This window comes from Gobius niger (assembly GCF_951799975.1).
Source record: "Gobius niger genome assembly, chromosome: 1".
Classification (NCBI taxonomy): Eukaryota; Metazoa; Chordata; class Actinopteri; order Gobiiformes; family Gobiidae; genus Gobius; species Gobius niger.
Window position 1 is genome coordinate 66,768,748 of NC_136852.1, and position 24,121 is coordinate 66,792,868.

General features: G+C 42.8%; 3 protein-coding genes across 3 annotated transcripts in view; 1 reads left to right on the forward strand and 2 right to left on the reverse strand.

Annotated features, from left to right (window-relative positions):
- LOC306959721 (zinc finger SWIM domain-containing protein 6-like) overlaps positions 1 to 10,475 on the reverse strand; it is a 106,027-nt gene extending 95,552 nt beyond the window's left edge. The window contains exon 1 of the mRNA XM_079551904.1: positions 8,856 to 10,475. Within this exon, the coding sequence (XP_079408030.1) occupies positions 8,856 to 9,288 (433 nt within the window). The 5' untranslated portion in view covers positions 9,289 to 10,475. The remainder of the gene's footprint in view (positions 1 to 8,855) is intronic.
- A 215-nt stretch (positions 10,476 to 10,690) lies between these two features.
- smim15 (small integral membrane protein 15) lies at positions 10,691 to 13,022 on the forward strand. The gene is made up of 2 exons (XM_079576803.1): positions 10,691 to 10,823; positions 12,461 to 13,022. The coding sequence occupies exon 2, from the start codon at positions 12,489 to 12,491 to the stop codon at positions 12,711 to 12,713; it is 225 nt and encodes a 74-aa protein (XP_079432929.1). The 5' UTR covers positions 10,691 to 10,823; positions 12,461 to 12,488; the 3' UTR covers positions 12,714 to 13,022.
- Positions 13,023 to 13,956: 934 nt separating this feature from the next.
- ndufaf2 (NADH:ubiquinone oxidoreductase complex assembly factor 2) overlaps positions 13,957 to 24,121 on the reverse strand; it is a 36,473-nt gene continuing 26,308 nt past the window's right edge. The window contains exons 2-4 of the mRNA XM_079553098.1: positions 20,798 to 20,887; positions 15,561 to 15,601; positions 13,957 to 14,295 (exon numbers count right to left, since the gene is read on the reverse strand). Coding sequence (XP_079409224.1) covers positions 14,062 to 14,295; positions 15,561 to 15,601; positions 20,798 to 20,887 — 365 coding nt within the window. The 3' untranslated portion in view covers positions 13,957 to 14,061. The remainder of the gene's footprint in view (positions 14,296 to 15,560; positions 15,602 to 20,797; positions 20,888 to 24,121) is intronic.

Consider the following 24,121-nt stretch of genomic DNA (forward strand, 5'->3'; position numbering starts at 1 on the left):
CGTTTATACCAACACACCACAATGGCAGAACACTGGAGCGCCTGATAAAGCATGCACTGGTATATGAATATTTATCCGAGAGGCTGGCACCGGAACAGATGAGCCCGCATGGGAGCAAGAAACGAGCTATCCGTCTCCCGCTTTCTCCCCCCTTCATTCATTCTCCTCCTCCTCCTCCTCCTCCTCACTCATCCCTTCTCTTCCAATCACCATTTCAATGCCTCTGTCCCCTCCGTTTCTTTTTTTTTTTTTTGCATTTTCCGCCCATGCATGTCCCCTGCAGGCTTCCCTCCTTGGCTTCGTATCACCATTCTATCTTATTGCTCTACCCCTGCACCCCTTTGAGCCGATCCCCTCGGCTGCGTGGTGCTGATGTATGGAAAGGGTGAAGGGAAAGAGAGCGCGAAGGAGAGAAGGGGGGGAAAAGCGTTTGATTAATGTCTTTGAGAAAAAGATAAATAATCACAAGAGACTGGGGGCTGGTAGTTGGCCTTAGGGGAGTAAATATGGAGAGTTTTATAGCTGCTCACTTGGGAGAGGTGGAGGCGGGGGGAGGAGGGGAATACGGCGACACAAGATCCATTCAAGTATATTAGCCCCCCCCCTCCCCTCCCCTTCCCCATACGCACAATAACCTCTGCATGTATTCTATTGCACTCGTGTCTTTCATCATCAGAGCAGAATCCTACCCCCCCCGTCCAAGCTGGCGGCGCCCGTCTCTTCTCCGAGCCTGACCCCGTACACGAGAGGACGGGGACGACAAAGGGATGAAGAATGATCGCCCAATGTTTGTCACCTCTCGATGTTAGGCGGCGGCTATACTGATATCGCCAAACGATCTTTAATAAAGCTCTGGATAGGACGTCGTCTTAGTGATGCATTCTGGCGGCCATATTGTGATTGGCCTTTCGAACCTGGCGCGATGCAAACCAATAGGAAACACCGTGCATTGGTGATGATCAGGAACGGCGTCATGAGGGAGCGGCCGTTCACTCGGGAGAAGGACTGGTGGAAAATGTTATAAGGTTTCAAACTTATTTAAAGGTACACTGCGCAATATTTTTGGACTATACTGTTGCTGCAAAACAAAACACGCTTCTAATGACTGTAATAATGCTGTTACGGCAGTGTGTAGTAAAAGAATGGGCTTGGATGAGAAACTAACCCGGTTAAATCTCAAATTCTACTGCCTTTCGTCACATCTCCATGGAGACGCACCCACTCCCGGTGCAGTTTACAGTCATGTCTTAGGAGGGGCGAGCCTCATAAATGTTTGTTTGCACAATTATGAGGTATTTTTCAATGATGAAAATATCTGTCATAAAAAAAATGCTTGTATTCGAATTTTGTTTAGTGGGTAAAATTCTACGCAGTGTGGCTTTAAATGAAATGATGATGTTAAAGTGTATAAATCCTTGGTCACATACTCATCTACATTTAAAAAGTAGTATTTGTCCTGTAACATCAGGGACTACAGGTGGAAATTAGCATTTTTGCTATAACAATGCTTCCTTTTGGTCAATGTTACATTGTGCACTGTCCCTGCCTAAATAAAAACCATACAAACCATTACAGCTTATGCCTACTGAAGAAAGGAAATGAAATTTGGCATTTTTATTTATATATTTTTAATCAAACAGAACACAGTTTTGCCATTATTAATAATCATTATTTTACCTTTTTACAATTGTATTGCATATTTTATTACACAACATTAAGCCGTGTTGATCAATTCTTAAGTCACGGAAGGAAAGAAAATGGCAAATTGACAATGTTCCTCTTCCCACACAATCATTTAGTGTAAGGACAGGCTGAAAGAAAGAAAATAGGCAGAATCTGACCAATATGTTTGCTGGTTAACTTGAGACAGTGAATACACTGGGGGGCGATGGGACAGGTGCTAAATAGCGAGCGAAAGCCAAATAATAAAATTAGCTATTTTGTGGGCATTTTGCACCTGATTTACCATTTGAAATATCCTGTATTACAGAATTAGGGCCACAAATCTGATACGCAAATGAGAGTATGCAGTGTGTGTCAAAAATGCAAACATGTAAACAAACACTTGGTGAACGACCTCCAAGCCGTAGAATGAATGGTGCAAAATAGTGTTAAGAAACAAAACAACAGTATTTTTTTCAGTAAATTGCCCTGAGATGCCTCGACCAGCAATACAACAAATCAAAAACAATGGCTGTGTTTCTTATTATGACGTTTTATCCTGTTCCCATTTTTTATGACTTGCTCTTAGCATTAGCCTCACTGGCCAATCACAAGATGGCTGCCACATTTGCAACATCAACGAGCATCATGTCCTAGAGTTTTATTAATGATCTATGCACACCCACAAATAGCTATCTCATATTGACTTGCGAGAGTTCAAAGTGCTAACATTTATAATACATTTAAGTGCAGACTGCTTGGCTACTGCGACCTTCCCAAACTTGAATTAGAGCCCCCCCACAGAGAGTGCATATTTTGTGGAGTGAATCCTCCAGCTACGTTGGTACGATTACGACTCCTGACCTGTATTGTAGCTCAAGATTTGTAGATGGGTGAGCAGCAAATGCAAGATATTATTGTAAATCATTTATAAAACATTACCAGTCTATGACACCATGACTTGACCTAAACATGGTCATATCAAACAATGAAAACAACTGCAATGTTGATTTGCACAATAACAAAAAAGAAAGCATTTCCGATGATGTACAATGAGACAAATATCCAATCAGAAAGCAGACACACTTTAGGCTTCCAATGATTAAAACCAGTTTAGAAACAAATCTAAAAAGGTCTCTCTCTGACCTAAATGCTTGTTAACAAAAGCACACTTATTCATGAAGATTCCTGGGTGTTTTTCAAAAATATTTCAAAAATATGACTTCACATGAACGCTATTATGCTAGGAGGCTAACAATACACAACATAGCACTTTCCATTTTCCACAGATCGCTATGTCTACAATACTACAAAGGCCTATTGTAGCCAAAAATGGGTCCTATATCACATAATGTACAAATGTATGACCCTACAAATGTAATTATATGTAGTTTCCGGACTTTGAGGAACTTTGCAGAGTATGGGCTGGCGTTCGAGAGTGGAAAAGGGAAACGGACATGCTCAACTGAAACAAAACAAATATTGAAGTAATATTGCGATATCACTGTGCAAACCCAATAAGTAAGGGATAATGTATAGAACGCTGGTCATTATCGGGAAAATAAGTACCGACAGGGCGAACCGGACCCCGACGTGAAGCGGAGGGGGCCCGCTTATTATACGGCCATTTGCCAACTGAACACACACAACATAAACTTCGTACACTTTTATGAAGGCCGAAAGGTTTATTTAATGACATCCGCGACAAATAGTTCCCAAAAGTTTGCGCGTTGCGCTGCAGCGTTTGGCTAGGCTGGAAGAAGCGAGGCTAGCCGCTAGCCCAGCTACTTAGTTGAAGGCGCAGTTGGAGGAATGGTGGTGAATCTTTGGGTAAATTGAAAGTCAGACTCACGCTAACTTCACGAGCGATTCCCCGACTTCTCTCTCAGTGACGGGGACAGAGAGAGTGTCCGCTACTGCGTACGCGCGGAGTGATATGAAAGCACGAACTCCGTTGCCATGGGCAGCGGTCATCATTTTTTTCAGAGGTCCTTTATCAGAAAATAATGACCGGTAGAACGTTGGGAAATCCCATTCAAATCAACGGAGCTTCTACTTACGTTGTGAAGAGCCGTATAATAATATGTGATATTACACAGCGACCTCGCACTAAACCATTTCAGTCGATGTGTTCCATTCTAATTAAACACAAGTTGGAAGTAACTAGTTTTTCAGCCAATTGATTAAAAACAAGACTTAAAAAACACAACATCAGCAGCGCAACAACTCAATTAAGAAATGTTTAACTGAAACTTTAACTCGAACTTTTACACATTTATAAATTCAGGGCATCTTTTGGCTGAGTTTGCAAAAAAAAAGTTTAGATTTCCGTCCGATGAAGACTTTAGTGATGTTGCGATATGGCCTAAAATCTATATCACGACATAAAAAAGAAATATCGTGATTATGATATATTTCACGATATTAAGGCTGCAACTAACGATTATTTTGTGATCGATTAATTTATCCATTTTTATATCACATAAAGCTAAAGTGGCGCCGCCTGAGGATGTGTTGATGGAGTAAACTTAAAGTACATGTTTGTTGGAGGCTCTTGGCACTAATTCTGCTTCTGATTGGATGAGACACAGACAGATATTCATGAAATTTACAATGAACAAAACACTTCAGACCCAGAACAATCAAAAATACAAAATTCCATGTAATTTTTGCTCTATTTGAGTGTGTGTGAACCAGTAAACGATTCATCAATTCATTGTTTCAGCACGATATAATTGACAATCGACAAATGACTCAAAATCCCAGCCTTACGCCTATTGGGAACATCAATTCTGTGATATTTTAATTTCCTCGCAAATATGGTCCACTCAAGCAGTTTTACATCCTCCATTTCATTTTACTTTTTAAGCACCTGTCTCCGTGTTCTACAGTCAGTGTTCATGCTGCTCTGATGGAGCTGAGCGGAACATAAATGAAAGAAAATTATATCGCGATAACGATATTGCCAACCCCTAGTGGCGATATATTGTGGCTTCTCGTGATACGGATATTGCATCACCTAATATCGCAATACTTTAATAAGAACTTTCACACATTTATAAATTCAGTGCATCTTTTGGCTGAGTTTGCAAAAAAAAAGTTTTGTTGTTAGTTTTAGTTAAAGGTACACTGCGTAACATTTTGGGCTATACTGTTGCCAGGCAAAACAAAACATGCTCCTAATGACCAGCTCAACACTGAACATGCCATTACTGCAGTGGTTAATAAACAAATGGACTTGGATGAAAAACTAACCTGTTTAAATCTCAAATTCTACTGCCTTTAGTCACATCTCCATGGAGACGAGCTGGAGACGCACCCACTCCCGGTAAAGTTTACAGTCATATCTTAGGAGGGGTGAGCCTCATAAATGTTTGCTTGTACATTTATGAGGTACTTTCCAATGAGGAAAATATCTGCCATAAGATACATGCTTGTATTTCAATTTTATTTATTGGGTAAAATTCTACACGGTGTGGCTTTAAGTTTTCTCAGTCCGGTGAAGACTTTAGTGATGTTGCGATCGGGGGCAGGGCGATATGGCCTAAAATCTATATCACGATTTAAAAAGAAATATCATGATAACGATATATTTGACGATATAATTGACAATGGACAAATGACTCACAATCCCAGCCTTACGCGTATTGAGAAGATCAATTCAGTGATATTTTTAAAATTTATTTTTTTATGGCATACTAATTTCCTCGCAAATATGATCCACTCAAGCAGTTTTACATCCTCCATTTCATTTTACTTTTTAAGCACCTGTCCCCGTGTTCTACAGTCAGTGTTTATATGAAATTATATGGCGTTCATAACGGCATAAAAAATGATATCGCGATAACGATATGGCCCACCCTTAGTTGCGATGTATTGTGGCTTCTCGTGATACGGATATAGCATCACCTCATATCGCGATATATATTTTTGGGGGGATATATTGTGCAGCCCTAGATGCGATTTTAAAACATGCTCAAAACCTCACGAATGATACGGGCCCAGTTTTAACCCCGCGTTCCGGGTCCGGCCTCAGCGAAGTGCATTTTCCACTTCGCTCCCTTTCATCCCTGGTCCTCAATCACATCCCCTCGACAAAGCAACCATTGCAGGCAGCTTTCGTCTTATTTTTCTGCTCTCCCGAGCCAGACACTGTGTATATTTTTGATGGGGCAACATGGCGTACAATGTGGCTGACAGAACAACCCCCCCCCAACTCCCTTCGCCCGCCAGTGCTTTCCAATGCGTTCCAATGCTGCCCTGCTTTTAAAGCCCTCATCCTCCAGTGCCTGCTTGCCTGTCCCCTGGAGTAGATTGCATCTTTTATTTATATTTCCCCCCCCTTTTCTTCTTCTTTTTTATGTTTTCTTTTCTCTTCATATCAGAGGGAGGAGGGGGGGGGAATTCTGGGTCAAAAATTGCAATCAGCATAACAGGGATTGGCCGCCCTCCTCCCCGCTGCGCGCGTTAGCTGTCTGCCGTACTTTCCGTGAGCACGCGGGATGAGAGTGACAAGCCATGCACAAGCTAGCCCCCAATCCACCCCCTTCCCCTTCCCTCTTCCCATGTGTTGATGGAGCCCCCCCCCCTCCCCTCGCACACACTGACACACTTCCCCCCACGTAAGCTCGCTTTCACACACAAGTGCGCCGGCGCTACAAAAGTGACCCCGTTCTCTTCCTCGCGTTGATACTATTTCGGAGCGTAAACATACACACGCCCTGCAAAGTGGCGAGGGATACATGGATGCATAGGCCCGGGTTTAACATGAGGTTCATATGATACGTGACGGGATGTCCATAGTATCGCAGGGAACCAAAATATATCGAGAAATAACTGAGGTCTTCCCTCTGACCGAGTTTTACAACCACAGCATGACACAGAATCGAACGGTGGCTTGAAAAAAAGAAAGATTTTCCATTTTAGCCTTGTCTGGTTGAAGAAGGTTTGAGATGTGTCTTGTTTTGACACAATGTGATAAAGATATTTGTGTTTTAATGATGGATGCTTCTTTCCTCATGTAGTTCAAAGCGAGGGTTGTTGTTGTTGTTGTTTCATTATACAATTCCAAATGGCCTTCTCATGTGTAAAAGCTGAAATGTCTCCATTGTTCTTTCTTCTGGACAGTGAACTAAACCATATATTTTGTTATTTATTTATTGTGTTGCTACGTTCCCCACTGAGGTGCAGGGCAGGGCTGAATTGTGGAGCAGTATTTGCTTTTTAACTGAAATGCAAATGTTAAGATGTGGTTCATTGCTCTGTAATGGATCGATCTGCATGGAATAGAAACAGGCACAAAGTGAAAAGAAAGAAATATAAAAGTGCTGACGTTAAACAACAACAACGGATCCCATAGAGTTATACAGGCGTCTACTCTCCCGCTGACTTTAAATTCTAGAATGATGTGCATCTAAAAATGGAAATCACTAGGAGCAAAATTTCAGTCATGTCTTTCCAAATGTGTATATAAAACGAGAGAGATTCAAGAACATGTGTGCTAACTAATAACTTACGTCTTGACAAAAGCTTTTTTCCACACAATCTATGAACCAACTGGATTTGAATTGAAGGGGAAACCTTGGTCGAAACCAGATCTAAAAAAAACAACAACACTGCATTTGAAGTTTTAAACACCCGTCATGGAGGTTGTTCTGTGTCCGCTCCTCTGGAATCGTGTGTTTTGTCAATGTGATGCTAATACGGCGTCTCATAATTTCCCGAGCAGCATCGATCTTGTGCATTGTTTACCCTTTGTTTTCTTATTCGCATGTGTTATAACAGAAACGTTTGCCTTATTTCTGCTATGCCTCGTCTAAAATAAACACCAGTCCGCTGCTGCTACTAAAATATCTATGAAGTATGTACCCTTTGGATCAACAATGTCCTTCACATCAGCATTCATTCAAGAAGTAAATACAATCCAACTCAAATTGTCTGATCTATAGAGGGAAAACTGAAAGGCATTGTCCATTTTGAAATCAACAATAAATCCATGGGTCCTCGTGCTGCTGGGCCAGCGGATTTAAAGGCACAGTGGTCATTTAGAAAGCTCTTTTCATTTGCCTACACTTCCCACACTTGCACTTGCTCCTCTTTCTTGCACCTCTCCCCCATTCTGGCTGTCTGCTTCCAAGAGCCTCCCAATAGAGTGCACCCATAAATGAGTGCAATGCTTGGGAATCTTGGTAAACAAGCCAGGGAAAGAAAGAAGAAAGGGGGGAAGAGAGAGAGAGGGAAAGCTGCCTGCCTGTCTGTCTGCTCCATGGCTACTATTGTGCACTGCACATTCTCCAAGCCCACAAGAGCTCCAGCCATCTCCACACGGATTCTTTGGAGAAATAGTAAGCCAAGAAGTGAGGAGAGGGAGAGAGAGGGGGACAGAGTAGGAGGGAGGGAGGAGGAAGATCATGCATAAAATCTTGTTTGCAGAATGCATTAAGATTCAGATGAACTGGGGAGGGTAATGAGATTAGAATCCCGAAGCGTTTCCAAGGGTGGGGAGCAGGATTGACAGCTGAGTCTATTGCACTGACGACTACAGTGAAATATTGTGGTACAGGCAGTGGGCCAGGCAGCGCGCATACAAGCAGGGGTTTGCAGAGCCCACAGCACGTCTGTTTACTTTGTTTATAACGCTGCTATAAGCTGTCACTAGTCGCTCCATATAGCAGGTTGGGGCTGGCAGCAGCAAAAAGCTTTAGTCTGTCTCACAAAGGTGTTTGGCAAACAAAATAGACGCACTGTGGCTTTAAATCGCCGTCCCTCCCTTCGCTTTCTAAATATCGTCTATTTAGCCAGCGGTGAAAAGATATAGGGGGCTTTTGTCTGTGTGTACCCATTGGTGGGGGCATAGAGAGCCTTGGAAAGACACAAAAATAGGAACAAAGTGCTAAGCTTCCAATTGGGATGGCTCTGGGCAATCGAGTACGCGCAGATATGTGGGCAAAAACAAGGAGAAGTGAACTACTATTAAGGGCTTATCTGAAAATAGGCTGTTCTCACAGCTATAAGGTGGACTGAGTGGAAATGGAAATGGAAACCCAGCATTGTTTATAGTAGTGGACAGAGTCCGTGCAGAAAGCGTTTAAAAGTCTGGCATGATTCAATGGAAAAAGAGCAAGTGTGAGAGTGTGGGGTTTTGTTTAGAACACTGCTTTTCCCTGGGTTAGAGTCGCGTAGAGCCCACTCACCGACTTGTAATACGTTGTCCACCCAGCCACCCTCCAGGAGAGTGACACCCCGTAGGAAAGGCAGCTGGCTCTCGTCATTATTGTCCCCGCTAGTTCCACTTTCCTCTCCTCCGGCGTTAAAGGACGAATACATACAGATCTCCTTTTCACTTCTCGGGAATGACCAGTAAACGATCCTCCGCTGGACGGGCTCCGGGATCCTCTCGAATCGCTCCTCCACCCTTTGGAACGGCCACTTCTCAGCCACTCTCCGCGCCGCGATATCGAGCAGCGACTCCGGGTTGTGCGTTTTCCCATTGCCCGAGCCTCCCGGAGCAGAGCCTGAGCCGCCACACAGAATACCTCCAGCCCGCTGGCCCTGTCTGCATGCCGGGTTGTAGCCGGGCCGGCAGCAGAGCCGCTTGGCTGGGGGCTGCTGGACTCGCTCGGCCATGTTCGCACCGCTTCAACCTGAAGCGCAGTTCCTCTCCGATCATATAAACGGGATAAGGAAGAGAAAAGGGCAATCTCGCGCCGATTGTTTGCCGTACATGGAAAAGCTGTCCTTATTTGGAAAAGTGGGTGGCGCGTCTGAGTTCCGTGAAGTCCTTTGTGTTGTCAAAGTAAGCAGGAGGGGCGGGGCTTGGAGCCCTGCCAGCGCACGAGCGGCGCTATAAAAGGAAGTGGAGGCGGAATTCCCGAACGTCGGCAAATCCTTTGTGAAGCCGTGCGGGAGCGCGAGGCGGGGCCCACGCGGCCCTCGGCCTTTGAAGTTCTCTTCTTCTTTGAGTTTAAAGGCGGGGACTAATCCAGGGGCGGACTGCAGTTTCCCACAGGGGTAAAAGGGGGCAAGAGAACGCTCTGTTTTTCTTTCACTCAGGGCTCCTACCGCTGGCTCCAGCTTCTTCAATAACTCTGTGATGGTTGTTTTTCAGGCTTAGTCCAAAGAACTGCAGGCTGTCAAAGACTGAGAGGGCGTGGGAGGAGGAACAGCGCTGGACATGCTTGTCCTGTGTACTACTCATTAGGCACTCATTTTGGTCAGCCTTTCAGCATAGGCATCTCAGCCTATATGGGAAATTAATTACAGGCTTTTTATAACACACAACACACAGACCAAACCTCGGGTCTCTTCAGAAAAGGCAAACTATAGCATTCAGGGATAGCCTATTTTTTTGGACAGAGCGAGCAAGAGAGATGGATTTATTGGCTGCACACCACAGGCTATCATTCAACCATCAGTCATTTAACCTGCTATGTACAGGAGCAAAAAGTGTTGTGACTCAGTTGCCCGGTGTTTCTTAGGACTAGCATCACTGAGCCTGTTGTGTCTTAAAATAACAAAAACTATTGAACAGCTAAAGTGTTTGCAGTAGTCTATCTGTGCTATGTGTTCACAGCTGCCCCTCTCCTTTGAGCACAGGTCCAAAGACTGGCCTTTGAACCGTGCTGAAAGTGATCCATGTCGTATGGACTCAGCAGATGTGGCCTAACCTGATTTGGTTTCATACTTCCCCACAGGAAGTTCACAAAGCCTGCAGATCCTTCTTTGTTATGTTAGCTTTCTATTTCTGGGGTCTATAGCATCTACAGATTTTTCATTAGGAGCCAGACAGTCCCATATATCGGATAGTTGGATGGGAGTGTTGTCTGTGATAAGCTAAAAAATGTTGTTGCCTTACCTGAAACCTCATTTCCATTTATATAGGCGACGACTAATTTAGCAAATAAATTCTAAACACTTTTATCATTGTCCATTTTATTATCTTATGTAGAATGAATGGGCTGTTTGGCACAGGAATATTAAAAAAAAATCCCCTTAAATTCCGTAGTTTGAGAGCGCAGTAGTCATGTGCTGTGAAAGACTACATTTCCCATGATTCCCCGGGAGCCGTAGCACGTCAGCTGACTTCCGTGACAAGCCACACACTGCACTTCCTCAAAAAGAAGCCGTTTTGTTGTCGTTTCAAAGAAGTATCTGGGTATTTGGTGAGCTGCATTTTCGTTTTAGAAAAAAACACAGTTAATAGTGTTTGGGTTAAGCGTGGATCGGGATTCTTATTTAGCCCGTATGTGTTTAAGGCGCGTGCGGAGATTTCCTCTCAATGTGTTGAAGGCCGTCTATTCATGATAGGGTGTGTTAGCTTAGCATTCTGTATGAGACTTACAAAATAGCGGCGGTTTTTGTGCTTTCATCTCAGTCTTTCAACGTGTTCCGATGTGTACAAGAGAAAGCAGAGTTTTTAAAGGTATAAAGGTATAAAAGTATAAGAGTATAAGAGTGTAAGAGTGTCTTGATCGTGTGTGTTAGCATCTGTTAGCAAAAGTGTAAACATGCAAGGATTTGATACAAGGAAACTATACACACGAAGCAGTGTATAGTTTACACTGCTTCGTAAGTCTATTTTCTTTCATTGAAGTATTGCCCAAGACGAGTTATCCTACTTTTAGAAGACACTTATCCATTAAGTCATAAATAAGTGAGAAATTGAAGTTATTGCAAGCTATTCTGTACAGTGCTGCATACGCTTTTCTTATTTTTCCGTTATATCCTAGCGTTCGGGAAATTCCACAGTTACCATGGAGACCCGCCATCTTTGCAGCCGTTAGCATACATTTCCATTGACTAACATTAGCTAAAAACAGTATAAAAATTGGAGAAAATAGCCGTGGTACAACTCAGTTAGCTGCTGAGTTACTGCTGTTAAATACATCTAACACACTGTGGTGTCCAAGTGTTTTAATGTGAACAATAACTCCAGTATTTTAACTTTTAAAATCTCTTAGTTTACAATTGCTGCTAATCCCATAATGCTTAGCGATATGACGTCACACTCCCAAACTATGTGTATTTTATTCTTGTGTGGGTGGTTTAGTTTGTATATTTTTACTTAATTATTTATTATGGATATATATTTTTACATTTTCAGTTTTGTCAAGGATTTTGTTTGTCTTGGTCGGAATATAGAGTTGGGGAATGTGATGTCATATTGCTAAGCATTGTGGGATTAGCAGCAACTGTAAACTATTGGAGATTTTAAGTAAATACTGGAGTTATTGCTCACATTAAAACACTTGGGCGCCACAGTGTGTTAGATGTATTGACCAGCAGTAACTCTGCAGCTAATGGAGTTGTTCCACGGCTTTTTTCTCCACTTTTTATACTGTTTTTAGCTAATGTTAGTCAATGGAAATGTATGCTAACGGCTACAAAGATGGCGGATCTCCATGGTAACTGTGGAAAATAATTTTGATTGATGATCTTCAAGAGCATGACCTAAAATGTTACAATGTGCAGTAGTAGACCTAATTGTGAAACTTTTTAAACTACTCTATGGACCATGTTTTTTGCGTCCTGAATAAAAAGAATAATTAGCACACATACTAACTAAATTAGTGTACGCTTGGACCTGCAAAACTGTATTTAAATGCTGTAAAGTTGAACGAAGTTATGATAATTCAAATCAAGAAATTACTGCCTGTACTGGGACTATACCAAGTCTTGAAAGTCGTATTGTAGGTTGAGGTATATTTAACTGAAGTAGAACTTGCCAGGACTAAATCAGATATAAACTGACCAAAAGATAAAAAGCATGTTACATAAAGAGGTGCACTTTTTCTTTCAGATGTGCTAGAGGCTGATTGCCAAGCGGGATGATTGACTTCCGTGCCTGGGCCGAGTACGTGGTGGAATGGGCAGCCAAAGACCCCTACGGTTTCCTCACAACGGTCATCCTCGCTCTCACGCCACTCTTCATCGCCAGTGCCCTGTTGTCCTGGAAACTGGCCAAAATGATCGAGGCACGTGACCGGGAACAGAAGAAGAAACAGAAACGGCAAGAGAACATTGCGAAAGCCAAACGAGCCAAGAGGGACTGAGGCAAGGATGAGGATTGTAAAGACATGGAACTCTGTCCTCGTCATCCAGAGTCCAGCGAAGGGACCCGGAGCAGACCACGGAGCCGAGAGAGGGACTGGACTGCCCACAGAAAGGTTACCCCTTTGGGATGGTCAGAACGGACACAGTGGTCACCTGTAGGAAGCAAACTATATGGAGTCCCACTGCTACTGTGACATATTGCATTCCATTGTTGACGCTTCGGTTTTGAATTTGATTATAATTTAGTAATTTAATAATGGCAACATTTCAAAGTAATTTTTAATCAATAAAAGCATATTCTTGTTGTAGATGGGCCTTGTAAATATTGTTTTTTTCTAATATAATTTGACATGTATTTTACTAGAGCTGCACAATATGAGGATAAAGTTTTCAGACATACTTCAATAGACACAAATCTTTCACAAAGTTCAATCAAGGGAAGACACAGCAGTTTCAATTTTCACCTGGAAAAATTACCACACAAAAAAAAGTCCATGAAGTAAAGCCATAAGATTAAACCTTACTCCACCTATTAACATAAAGTTGCTCTAAAATGTAAGCAGAATGAGCCATTTTCACTCACACATTTTAATGAAACTATTACATGACAATTGTATTTCTAATTCGTAATACTTGTATCAGCTATCTAAAAGAAGTTGCAAATTGGTATTGCTGTTTTTTTTCTTTTGAAATATCCCTTTCACCTGCAGTCTCACCTTAAATCGAAACAAATGCCATATCATTAAAGGGAGGTCATGACATATGAGTTACATTTTCAATTTCAACTCTTAACAAAACTGTATATATGTCAGATGGATGGGGCAATGTTGGTTTGTGTGTTACCCAGGGACACAAAAACACACGAAAGTTTTGGCCATTGCACAACCCCATCCCTGAAGAAGATGCAATATGCAGCTATGAAAATTTATTATGTTATACCATTGTAATGACAATCCTTACACATTACTTGTCATTTTGCTTGCAGCCTGATGACCATAAAGCATCAAAGTAAACCGTTATTGTGCCAGAAAACATGTTAGAAGTCAAGATCAAGATAGATTCTAACTTTTCAGCAAGTGTGCCATAATAGAATTGCAATGTTTCCATTTTTACAAACACTAATAACTGATGTGATTTTTGGTTGAATAAACGTCATGTCATAGTAATAATGACAACTTGTGGACCCAGCCACTAACCATAAACATGGATTTTCTGTTTTCCCTGATGAACAGTGAATAGTTCGGCGTCACATGCCTCTGCCCCCACCTGAAGTTATGACACCAAACTCTGAATACAACTTATTGACAGCTCTTGTCGTTAGTCTGAATATAGCAGCAGCATGTGAGTTCACTTCTTGGGCATCCAGGAGCCGGGCTGAAAGGTGTTGGCTGTGCTGGTGGGCTCCTCACTGATCTGCTCTCTGCCAAAGCTGGTGGCTGCTGCATGTCCCGTGGCCAATGTTCTGGGAGTGGCCACCAGTCCCTCCTTGTGCTCTTCTCTCTGTAACGCCAGATCCTTCTCCTCCACTTCCCGCGCCTTCAGTGTGATCTGCTCTCTGTACGAAATGTTCTTCATCAGCTCCTGTGGGGAACACCAACACATGCACTGTTGACAGATCTGGTGACGAGACAGTTTATACTTAGGATTGCAGCTATAAAGTGGCTTCATAGACGAGAATCAGACTGGAAACATTTTGCCTTGTTAAACCAAACCCACTTTGATTAACACCAAACATGGATGACATTTAACTGCCACTTTGCTGAGTAAAAGGCTGGAAAGGTTTCAGGAACAAGTCCAGTAAGTGTCTCCGAATAAGAAAATAACTAATGTTTACTTTACCAATCCTGGTCCACTCAACCCTGTTTAAGATGTAGTGCTTGGAAGAGACGTGCAAACCAAAATGTGACAGGAGATATTCTCAACATCATGGAAACCACTGTCACCAGAACTCATCAGTGGACCGGTTCTCCAGTTGGGCCCGTGTATGTGTCCACTGATGTTAGCCTCTCCTGCGCTCCGAGGCCCAAACCAAAGACAGGACTGGGCATAATGCTGCGGCGTGCTGGCATCACTAAAGGCCTGGAAAAGAGAGGGGAGAGCGGTGGCCAAAAGGGCCGCTTTGGGGAGGGAGACAAACATACTGAGCTGCTTTTCCAGCCTGTTAATGACAGGATTTAATCCAATCAATTTATGTCGGCTTGGAGCGGGAAGAGAGGGAGCGTGACAAGGGCTAGGGTAATGTGCTGGGAGTGAAGCCTTGGCCACATCAACACTGTCCAGCTGTCGATGGCAGCTATTGGGCAGACGCGAGGCAGAAAATTGGAATAGAATGTTCTGGCAGGAGAGGTAGGAGATGGCATTGGCCACTGGCACAGAGAGAGGACACAGACAGAGCGAGTGGAGGGCTCTGACTGCGCTCCGGCCTTCCAAGGGATTTCCTATAGGCCCACGTTTTCCCGGCCAAATCATTTCCAGCATTCTCACATTTAAAGAGCAATAAACCCAGAGCGAGGTGCACAGGGGGAAAAACCGCACTCCGTTGCCATTCTCATCACTGCGCCTGCCAGACACACGAGACTCTGCTCCGAGATGGAGGAGAGAAGTAAAGTAGGACGTGGTGTCAGCGAGGCCTTGTTCAGAACCTGTCTCTGCTCAGTCTCTCCGTCAATGCACTTCAACCGCTGTTTATTTTAACACCTGTCCCCTCAAGTTCCTGGATTCAGCTCCGAACCCACAGATGAAACGAATCAAAGCCACTTTCTCTCCCCGTCTCTGCCTCTCTGCTCCCTCTGTGCAGTCCCCAAGAGCCCCACCGTGGGCGCAGCGGGGAGGTTCGGGAGACGTACCTCCATAGAGGGGGGCTCCTTCCGTCTGCCTCGAATCCACGCTGCAGGAGAAGAAGAAAGAGGGATAAGTGCACCCACACAAACAAAAAGCCGCTGTCATGTTTGACGAGTACAGCTACAGCATCTCTCATTGTCATTACATGGGTTGAGTTCGCCTACTGAGCTCTCCCCCTAGTTGGGATTGGGAGTCAGACTATGGTTTGTTGTTTGATAACATGGTAAACAACAGCAGGTGAAATAAGTAGTGTTAGCTTAAAAATATAGTAAAAACATTTATTATCATATCATATACTATTCCATCCATCCATCCATCCATCCATCCATCCATCCATTTTCTTCCACTTTTCCGTTACCGGGTCATGGGGGCAGCCGTTTGAGCTGCCCAAATCACATTGCACCAGCCCCCTATGGCTCCTCCTGCAGGTGGTGGGTCCACAGAAGGACGGCCTCACGGTTCTAACCAGGCCTGTTGGTCTCTCATAAGTGGCTTCTGAACCGCTCTTTGTCTGACCCGTCACCTAGGACCCGTTTGCCATGGGAGACCCTACCAGGGGCACAAAGTCCCCGACAACAGAGCTCCCAGGATCATTCGGGTGCCCAAACCCTCCACCACGTTAAGGTGACGGTTCCAGGAGGGGATCATATGCTATATATATATTTAACCAGATATTGGTAACAGCCCGACATGTGTTTTGTGCAGAGGGCCCGATATAATACGTATTGCGATACAATTGTAATGCTCTAGTGCAGGGCCTCTCAATTGGTATGGCTTTGGGACCCACCACTACTCTAGGATGATGAGCTGCAAACCATTTTAAATTATGTACAATACTTATCCCTAAATGAATGGAATAAGAAATCTAAAGTTGAGTTTCCAAAAGGTAAAAAACTAAATATAAATCTGCCTGACATTGTAAAACATTTTAGAAATGGCAAATGTCAGAGGTATTTTTATATCTAGTTATTTAGTTTAAACCAATCGGCACCAAAACTGGTATTAAATATAACTACATAACTAGGAAATAAGGCCCTATAGAAATCCTGAAATATCCCGAGTGTTGTTGGTGCTAGGCTAGTGCTAGGCTAGTGCATGTCTATGGTAGCTAGTAGCCTGCATTAAAACCTCTTCAAAATCATCGGTTCGTCCTCCAAACGTTGCCATATCTGATTTGTAGAAAGCTCCTTTGTGAATTCCACGTGTAGTAATGCAGCCGCAGGTAAACAAACTACTGTAGATCCGGGAACCTCGCAGATCACTCCGCCGCTGCGTACCTTACAACCAGGAAGCTGATGCAAATCTAACTTATTTTAAATGCAAAATGGTTATATTTCAAAAATGATTCAGTCAACACAGACATTTATATGGGTAGTCTGGTGTTATAAGTCATTTGCCTCAGGTGCACTGTGCACTGTTTTAAATGCAGGCTACTAGTTACCATAGCCATGCACTAGCCTAGCACTAGCCTAGCGCCACTGAACTCTTCAAATATAAGGACTGCATGAATCAACAACACTCTGGATAACTGTGAATGTATGTCAAAAATCCTGAAAAATCCCTTTAATGCTTCACATTCATGGTGATAGTTTTTTGCTGGTTTGGTTTGGCAGTGGAATTTTAGTCTTGAAGCTATGTTTTGGTGATGACTGGGGTGACGTTTGCTTAGGGGGCACTCTGCAGGCTTTAGACTGTAAATGAATGACTTGTTTCTATTTTCAGGTTGTTTTAGGTCAATTTTGCTATGTTTGAAGTGTTTAAACATGTTGTATGTGTGTAATAGATGATCACTAAATGCCAGAAAAAGCATAATGTCTAATAGATGTGGTTGCTTTACACCTTTCATCACTTGTCCTTCTTATTTTCATTTTCATGTATATTTTTCTTGATAATATATGCATAGATTTAGCTGTATAACAGATATAACAGATACAGGATGACAATCACTGCCCACAATAATCAATTACATTGTTGCATAAACACACTCGCTAAACTATCCCACATTTGTCAAAGCAAATCAAGATTCTAAACTCAAGCTCTTTTTCTATTGCAGGGCATTGCTTCAGTAAAGGCATCTCCGTTCTCCACCTGTCATCCTCCCCTGTTCCCGGTGTTTTGGCTGAGCCGGCTGCACCGCGCTCCGGAGCAGGTTAAAGGAAGCCAGGAACACGCCGAGGCAGAGATTTTCAGCTAACTCTTCCTGCAGCTAGCGCGGGGATGTGGGGCTTTCTTTTATCCCGCTCTGATTTGCATCCTGATGAAAATGCATGAGGGGATGGGGCGAAGCAGGATGAGGGCTTTAAGGTGGATAAAGCCAGTCTGAGACACAGGGAACAGTTTGTATCCGCTTGTAAGAAATCACAAACGCTATTTTATGGCACGCTTGTATAACAGCGGCAGAAGGCGTCTTTGATAAACCCGGCAGAGCTCTCGTCCCTGCCCCCCCATGGCAGAATATGAAAAATAGCATGGATTAGTCTCGTCCCTGATAGATGCGGAATGAATATGTGATGCTGTTTTGTTTAAGCGGCACTTTGTGGACTCTGCTGGGTGTCTCTCTAGTCAATATGTCCTAGTTTTCTGTCCTTTTAATAACTTTATGGCTATTGTAGAAAAGTTTTAAAGCTGTCATCTTCATCTTGGAATATGTGCCATCAGGGAAGAAGAAATCCATTGGTGAATAACCTGGTCAATCGGGATGTTCAGGTCGTCAGCTGATCTCATTCAGCTCCAGATCAGAACAGTTACTTTAATCCATTACTTTTTGGTGTATCTTTAAAGGGGGGGTATTATGCAAAATCGACTTTTTCAAGCTTTACATCATGTTTTTATGTCATTCCCTCATTGAAAACATGCCTGAAGTGTTGCCTTGGCACATTCACGTATTTTTGAGTAATCTGTAAAAACTCTGATGGCAGCCATTTTAGGGACAGCTTTGCCTGAGTCCTCCTAGGAACGCCCCCACCTCCTGGAGACGCCTCCGAGCTTTTGTCACCAGCCGAGTAACCAACCACTGCTCCTCAGCAGAACCCCCTCCCCACTGATGCCACAGACAGCGTGTGGAGGGGGCGTGTCGGAAAGGGTCAGAGGTTCTTAAAGAGACAGAGGCCTATTTCAAGACATTCGCTACAGCCATTTTGAGAGAGCAATTTTATACAAGGCAGTTATTCTAATTTACTGCATTTACAGACCAACAGAAGGCTTCGTCATCATTGTAGTGTGATATAGACTGGTGCTATGTGATTGAAAAAAGCATAATACCCCCTCTTTAAGTCTATATTTTGAGATGACTCTTAAAAGGTATGTTACAGTAAACATACAGCGGCATACTAAAGTTTGGACACCCTTTATGTGAACAATGAAGCAAGGGAAAGTTCAATACTTCAATGATACTTGGCTTTCGATACCGGAACAATACTTTTAGCGATACCTGTACTAAAATATTTGTGATCTAGAACCAGAAAACAGAACAATAATGTTTAAAGGGGCTAGATGCAAGTTAGCCATTTTATACTCACTACTGCCACCTCAGGTAATACGTGTAACTGCAGCTTCTATATTAAACTCGTGCATGACGGCACTTCGGACCCGAATCAACAACTTTTTGAGTGACAGTGCAGGATTTTAGAGGCAGTTGTGGTGAACATGTCTGGGCTCATTCTACACATTAGGACATGGCTGGAACATGTATTTTAACACTTTTAAACTCCGTATAGTCCCTTTAAAATACAGGTGAAACTCGGAAAAATTAGAATATCAGTCAAAAGTTCATTTATTTCTGTAATTCAACTCAAAATGTGAAACCAATATATGATATACTCATTACATGCAAAGTGACATATGGCAAGCCTTTGTTTGTTATCATTTTGATGATGATGGTTTACAGTCCATTTTCAAAATATTCTAATTTTATGAGTTTTTTATTATTATGGCTTTTATGGTTTGAGCAGATTCTGCAAACATTGAGGTACATAAAGTGAAGCACATGGACAAAATCCTGTTGGAGACTCTGCTTTACTACATACAGGGCTCAAGGGTGTGACATGCACCTAAATATTCTCCTCTCCTCGCACTGTATTCTAGTAGAGTTTTCATCATTAGCAGCAGTTACAAGTTTATTTACTCAGATAACAGAGCCGTCGCTGCAGAGGTAAAAACAATTCCACTCTGCCCCAGTTTTTTTGCAGCTGTCTTGACTTAAACTTTACCATGAACTAATTTATTAGTCTTAAGATATTCATTGCATGTATGTCTTTATTACCTGAGCATAATTCACTCATTCATAAAGTAGGGACACCTGGTTTGTTTAATATATATACAGCTCTTTCTGCTCCTTTAGAGCTGTGAAATGTTAAAACAAAAATGTCACTGTCCCATAATATTATTATTAGGGTTGTGCCATATCGCATCGCAATACAATCGTTGTAATTTCTCATATCGTTGTGGATGAAATGAAGGATGTAAACTGCTTGAGTAGATCATATTTGCAAGGAAATTAGTATGCAATAAAAAAAAAGAATAAAATATCACTGAATTAATCTTCCCAATAGGCATAAGGCTGAGATGGGATTGTCAATTATATCGTCATATATTTTGTTATCGTGATATTTCTTTATTATATTGTGATATAGATTTTAGGCCATATCACCCTGCCCTATTTATTCTCATCATTTATCATGTATGATTGAAGATGAATTGAATGAGCAGTTGATATAATTTTAAGTCATGACAGTGAACCCTGTTTGTTGGAAATTTGAAAATGAAAATACTTAAGTGTACCGGAGCCACCAGCCCTTAACATAATAGCTTCCTGCATTCTCACTGACTGCCTTCATTTAACTATACTTCAGTTTTCCTACTTTTCATGTTACATCATTCACAGACAACGAGCCAGAGATGACAAGCAAGTGTGAAGCCGGTCTATTTCTAGTATTATGTACGAAAACAAACGGCGCCTTATGACTTCAGCACTATTAGGCTTCAGAATTGGGCTTAAGCTGAGCCTAGATTGAAACTAAACCAAGAAGTAAAGGTCAGAGAAGTCAAATCAGGCACGAAAAATATTGTTCAGGTCTCAGAGAGTGCACTGAATATAAAGAAATTACTGTTATCAAACACTTTCCAGTATTAGCTTTTTCGAATATCTGTTATTTCAAGGCCGTTTCAGATAATAATAACAATACCACCCCAGACTATTGCAATGACTAAGGAAGTGAAGAGTGACGCTGTGGTGCAGACTCACCGTCCCACTCCATAGGAATACTGCCTTCCATATACTCGAACTCTGAAGGATTGGCTGCCTCAACTATTCGTTTAGCGCGGACCACCTTCCCTGTGAAAGGAGAAAAACAATAAAAGACAGTGGAGAGATGATGAGTAAGAAGTGCTTGACAACACTCGGGCAGACACAGAGGAGGACAAACAAACATACAGCCCAGACACAATGCTGTCACAGCTCCTCTCAGCCAGACGGACACACCACAGAGCGGCCAAATCACGTCTTAGGCCATCTTTTCTGGGGGAAGTCGTGCAGATTTTAGGGATCAGATTGCAGTTTTGGGGGAGCATGCGCATGGTTTTGATGGTTTTGAACAAAGAGCTGAAAGAGAACGAGCACATAGGTTCTCATAGGTCATATCGGTTTCAGTCATGTCGTTTTTCTCTGTTATGCACGCCATTATGAGGACAGTTTCTAGGGCTGGAAGATATTCATGAAAATCAATATCTTGATATTTTTGGGGACTTTCTCGATAACGATGATGCAGCGATATTTTCGCAAACCGCCAGAAATATACAAAACTGTATTGCAAATATCTTCATTTGCATCATTTTGTCGCTCACAAAGACAATTGTCCTGAACAGACTACAAAAGGGCAGGAAAAAAACACATTTGTTCCCTATTTTCACCCCCATTTTAAACCATTTTATCCCCAATTCTTCCCCATTTGTTCTCCCCATTTCCCATTTTTTAAAATAGATTTTTCCCAAAGTTTTTCCCCAATTTTACATTTTTTTTTATCTGTTACCCACCCCACCCCCGTTTTAAAAAATATATAATTTCCCATGATTTTCCCAATTTCTTAACATTGGAGATAAATTCGATATTGTACATTTGCATATCTTCCAAACTGCTATTTCCATATTATCTTGTAGACGATATATCTCCCACCCTTAACTGTTTCCCTTTTGTAGTTAATTTAACCTCTTAACACCTGCCTTAACCAAAGTTACGACTTTACCCAAATCTAAAAGCTTCCAGAAAAGAGTGTCAAAATAGCGTTAAAGAGAGACTTAAATGGGGATGGAAAACGTAGCATAAAAAGCAAAAGAGCAACAAAACAGGTGACAAAAACAACAACAAAAGAGGCGCCATAAAACAGGTGACAAAAAAACAACAAAAACACGTCAAAAAATCTTAGATCAGTTTTGGTACAGGTTCAGGTACTATGATAAATGGTCTCATGGTCTCAATTTATTTAGCGCTTTTCTACCTTGATTAGGCCCAAAGCGATTTACAGCAAGGAACCCCTCACCCATTCACTCTCTCATTCATACACCAATGTACACAGCTCTGGAGGCAAGGAGGGTGAAGTATCTTGCCCAAGGACAGTGTACATTTTCAGGACCCGGGATTCGAACCCTGACCTTCTGATCATGAGACGACCCGCTCTACCATCTGCACCACTGTCGCCCAGGCTTCTTTTCCGAGTAATTTTAATAGTCTTTATAACATATTCAGTCATATAGTATGTGACTATTACTAAGAGAGTGAGCAGGCCTTAAAATCTTGCTTCAAAGTTTGATGCACAGACAAGCTGGCTGGAAGTTGTATTTATTCCATTTTAGGGGGATTTTTTGTTTTTTTGTTTTGCATTTTCTTTTGATGGGCCCAGCTTAGTGTTCCTCTCTGGCAACCCTGGACACAATGCTGTCACCGCTCCTCACTGGCAGACAGACACACCAGCGCCGTCGCCGTGACAGAGCCGTGACAGGGCGCTCATGATTACCTCGTGGCCCCGGGGCCCCTTCTCCTCAGATCTCTGCTGAGTGGCTCCAAATCTGGGCTAAGCCTTTATGCAAATCAGCCCATCCCTCGAACCCGCCCAACCGCGGACCCCCTCCCATCACTTCGTTCCTTCCCTCGCCCCGACCGCTTTGACCAATCGCGGCGCTCCGGCTAACAATGCCCTCCAAAATCAACATCAAGCCGAGCGGGAGACAAAAGAGGTCAGATATCACAGGGAACAGGAGAGGCACGAGCAGCCCGGAATATTAAGTGCTCCTCTCCCTATCGGTATACAGCGCGGCACTCGCTAGCAGGCAAGTCCGTCGCCAATTATTTCGGCTCAATCTGCTGATTAAACAAGTTCGGCTGGCACGCAATGACATGAAGATGGTTTCGTAGGAAGGGGGGACAAAATGAAGCTCAATAATAGAAATACATCCATGGCTTTAGTTGTTCTTGGTACAGTGGCACCTATAGGCCTTTCGCTTTCAGCCCGGGACACTTCATACCTTTCCCAACTGAAAACGTATACATCCAACCTTTCCACTTTTCCGTTTCCGGGTCGTGGGGCAGTTGTTGGAGCTGCCCAAATCACATTGCACCAGCCCCTTTAGGCTCCTCCTGCAGATGGAGGGTCCACGGAAGGACGGCCTCGCGATTCTAACCGGGCCTGTTGGTCTCTCATAAGGGGCTTCTGAACCACTCTTTGTCTGACCTACCAGGGGCAGGAAGCCCCCGACAACAGAGCTCCCAGGATCATTCAGGCGCTCAAACCCCTCCACCACATTAAAGTGGCGGTTCCAGGAGGGGACGTCTATACATAAACCTGGGAAATCCCCCAGGTTGGTTATCCTGACCAAGCCAAGAGCCCAAGGGAACAAACATCGAATTAAATCGAATACCACAATAGAAAAGGACGCTGATATTAAGCTACTGTTCAAAGTGGCGCCAACACTAAACTAAAGTGTAGATAATGCTTAAAGCTGCAATATGCAACTTTTTATGCGGGAAAAAAAGTTGGTATTTGTGCGTTTTTGACCTAGCTGGTGTATGAGTGGTCAGCATGGCACCTTTACCTTCTATCACGGTTAGCTCTACAACGCTTCAGGATCACTTGTTTTGTAGGTTTTCCAGTGAGAGGGTCCGTCAGCAGTGAAAACCTACCAAACAGTTGGTCCTGGAGCGTCCTAGAGACCACTGTGACGGAAAGCAAAGGCCCCATGATGACCACTCAACTACTGACCGGGTCAACTACACACAAATGTCAACTTATTGTTTTCCATTAAAAAAGTTGCATAATGCACCTTTAAGAAGGACAAAAACATGACTGAATGATTGCATTTTATATACAATGAACGTTATTGTTTTTGTTAGAGGTTCATTTGTTAGCGAGAAAAGTTTGAAGACTTTAAACAGGGATTCTGTACAAGCAAAAAATAAAGCCATAAGCACTTAGCTTTTTTGGTAATTAAATTTTTGTCTACAAATATGGACTACACCAATCAGGCATATAGCACACGCGATGCAAAACGGAGCTGTATGTTGAGCAATATGGTCATA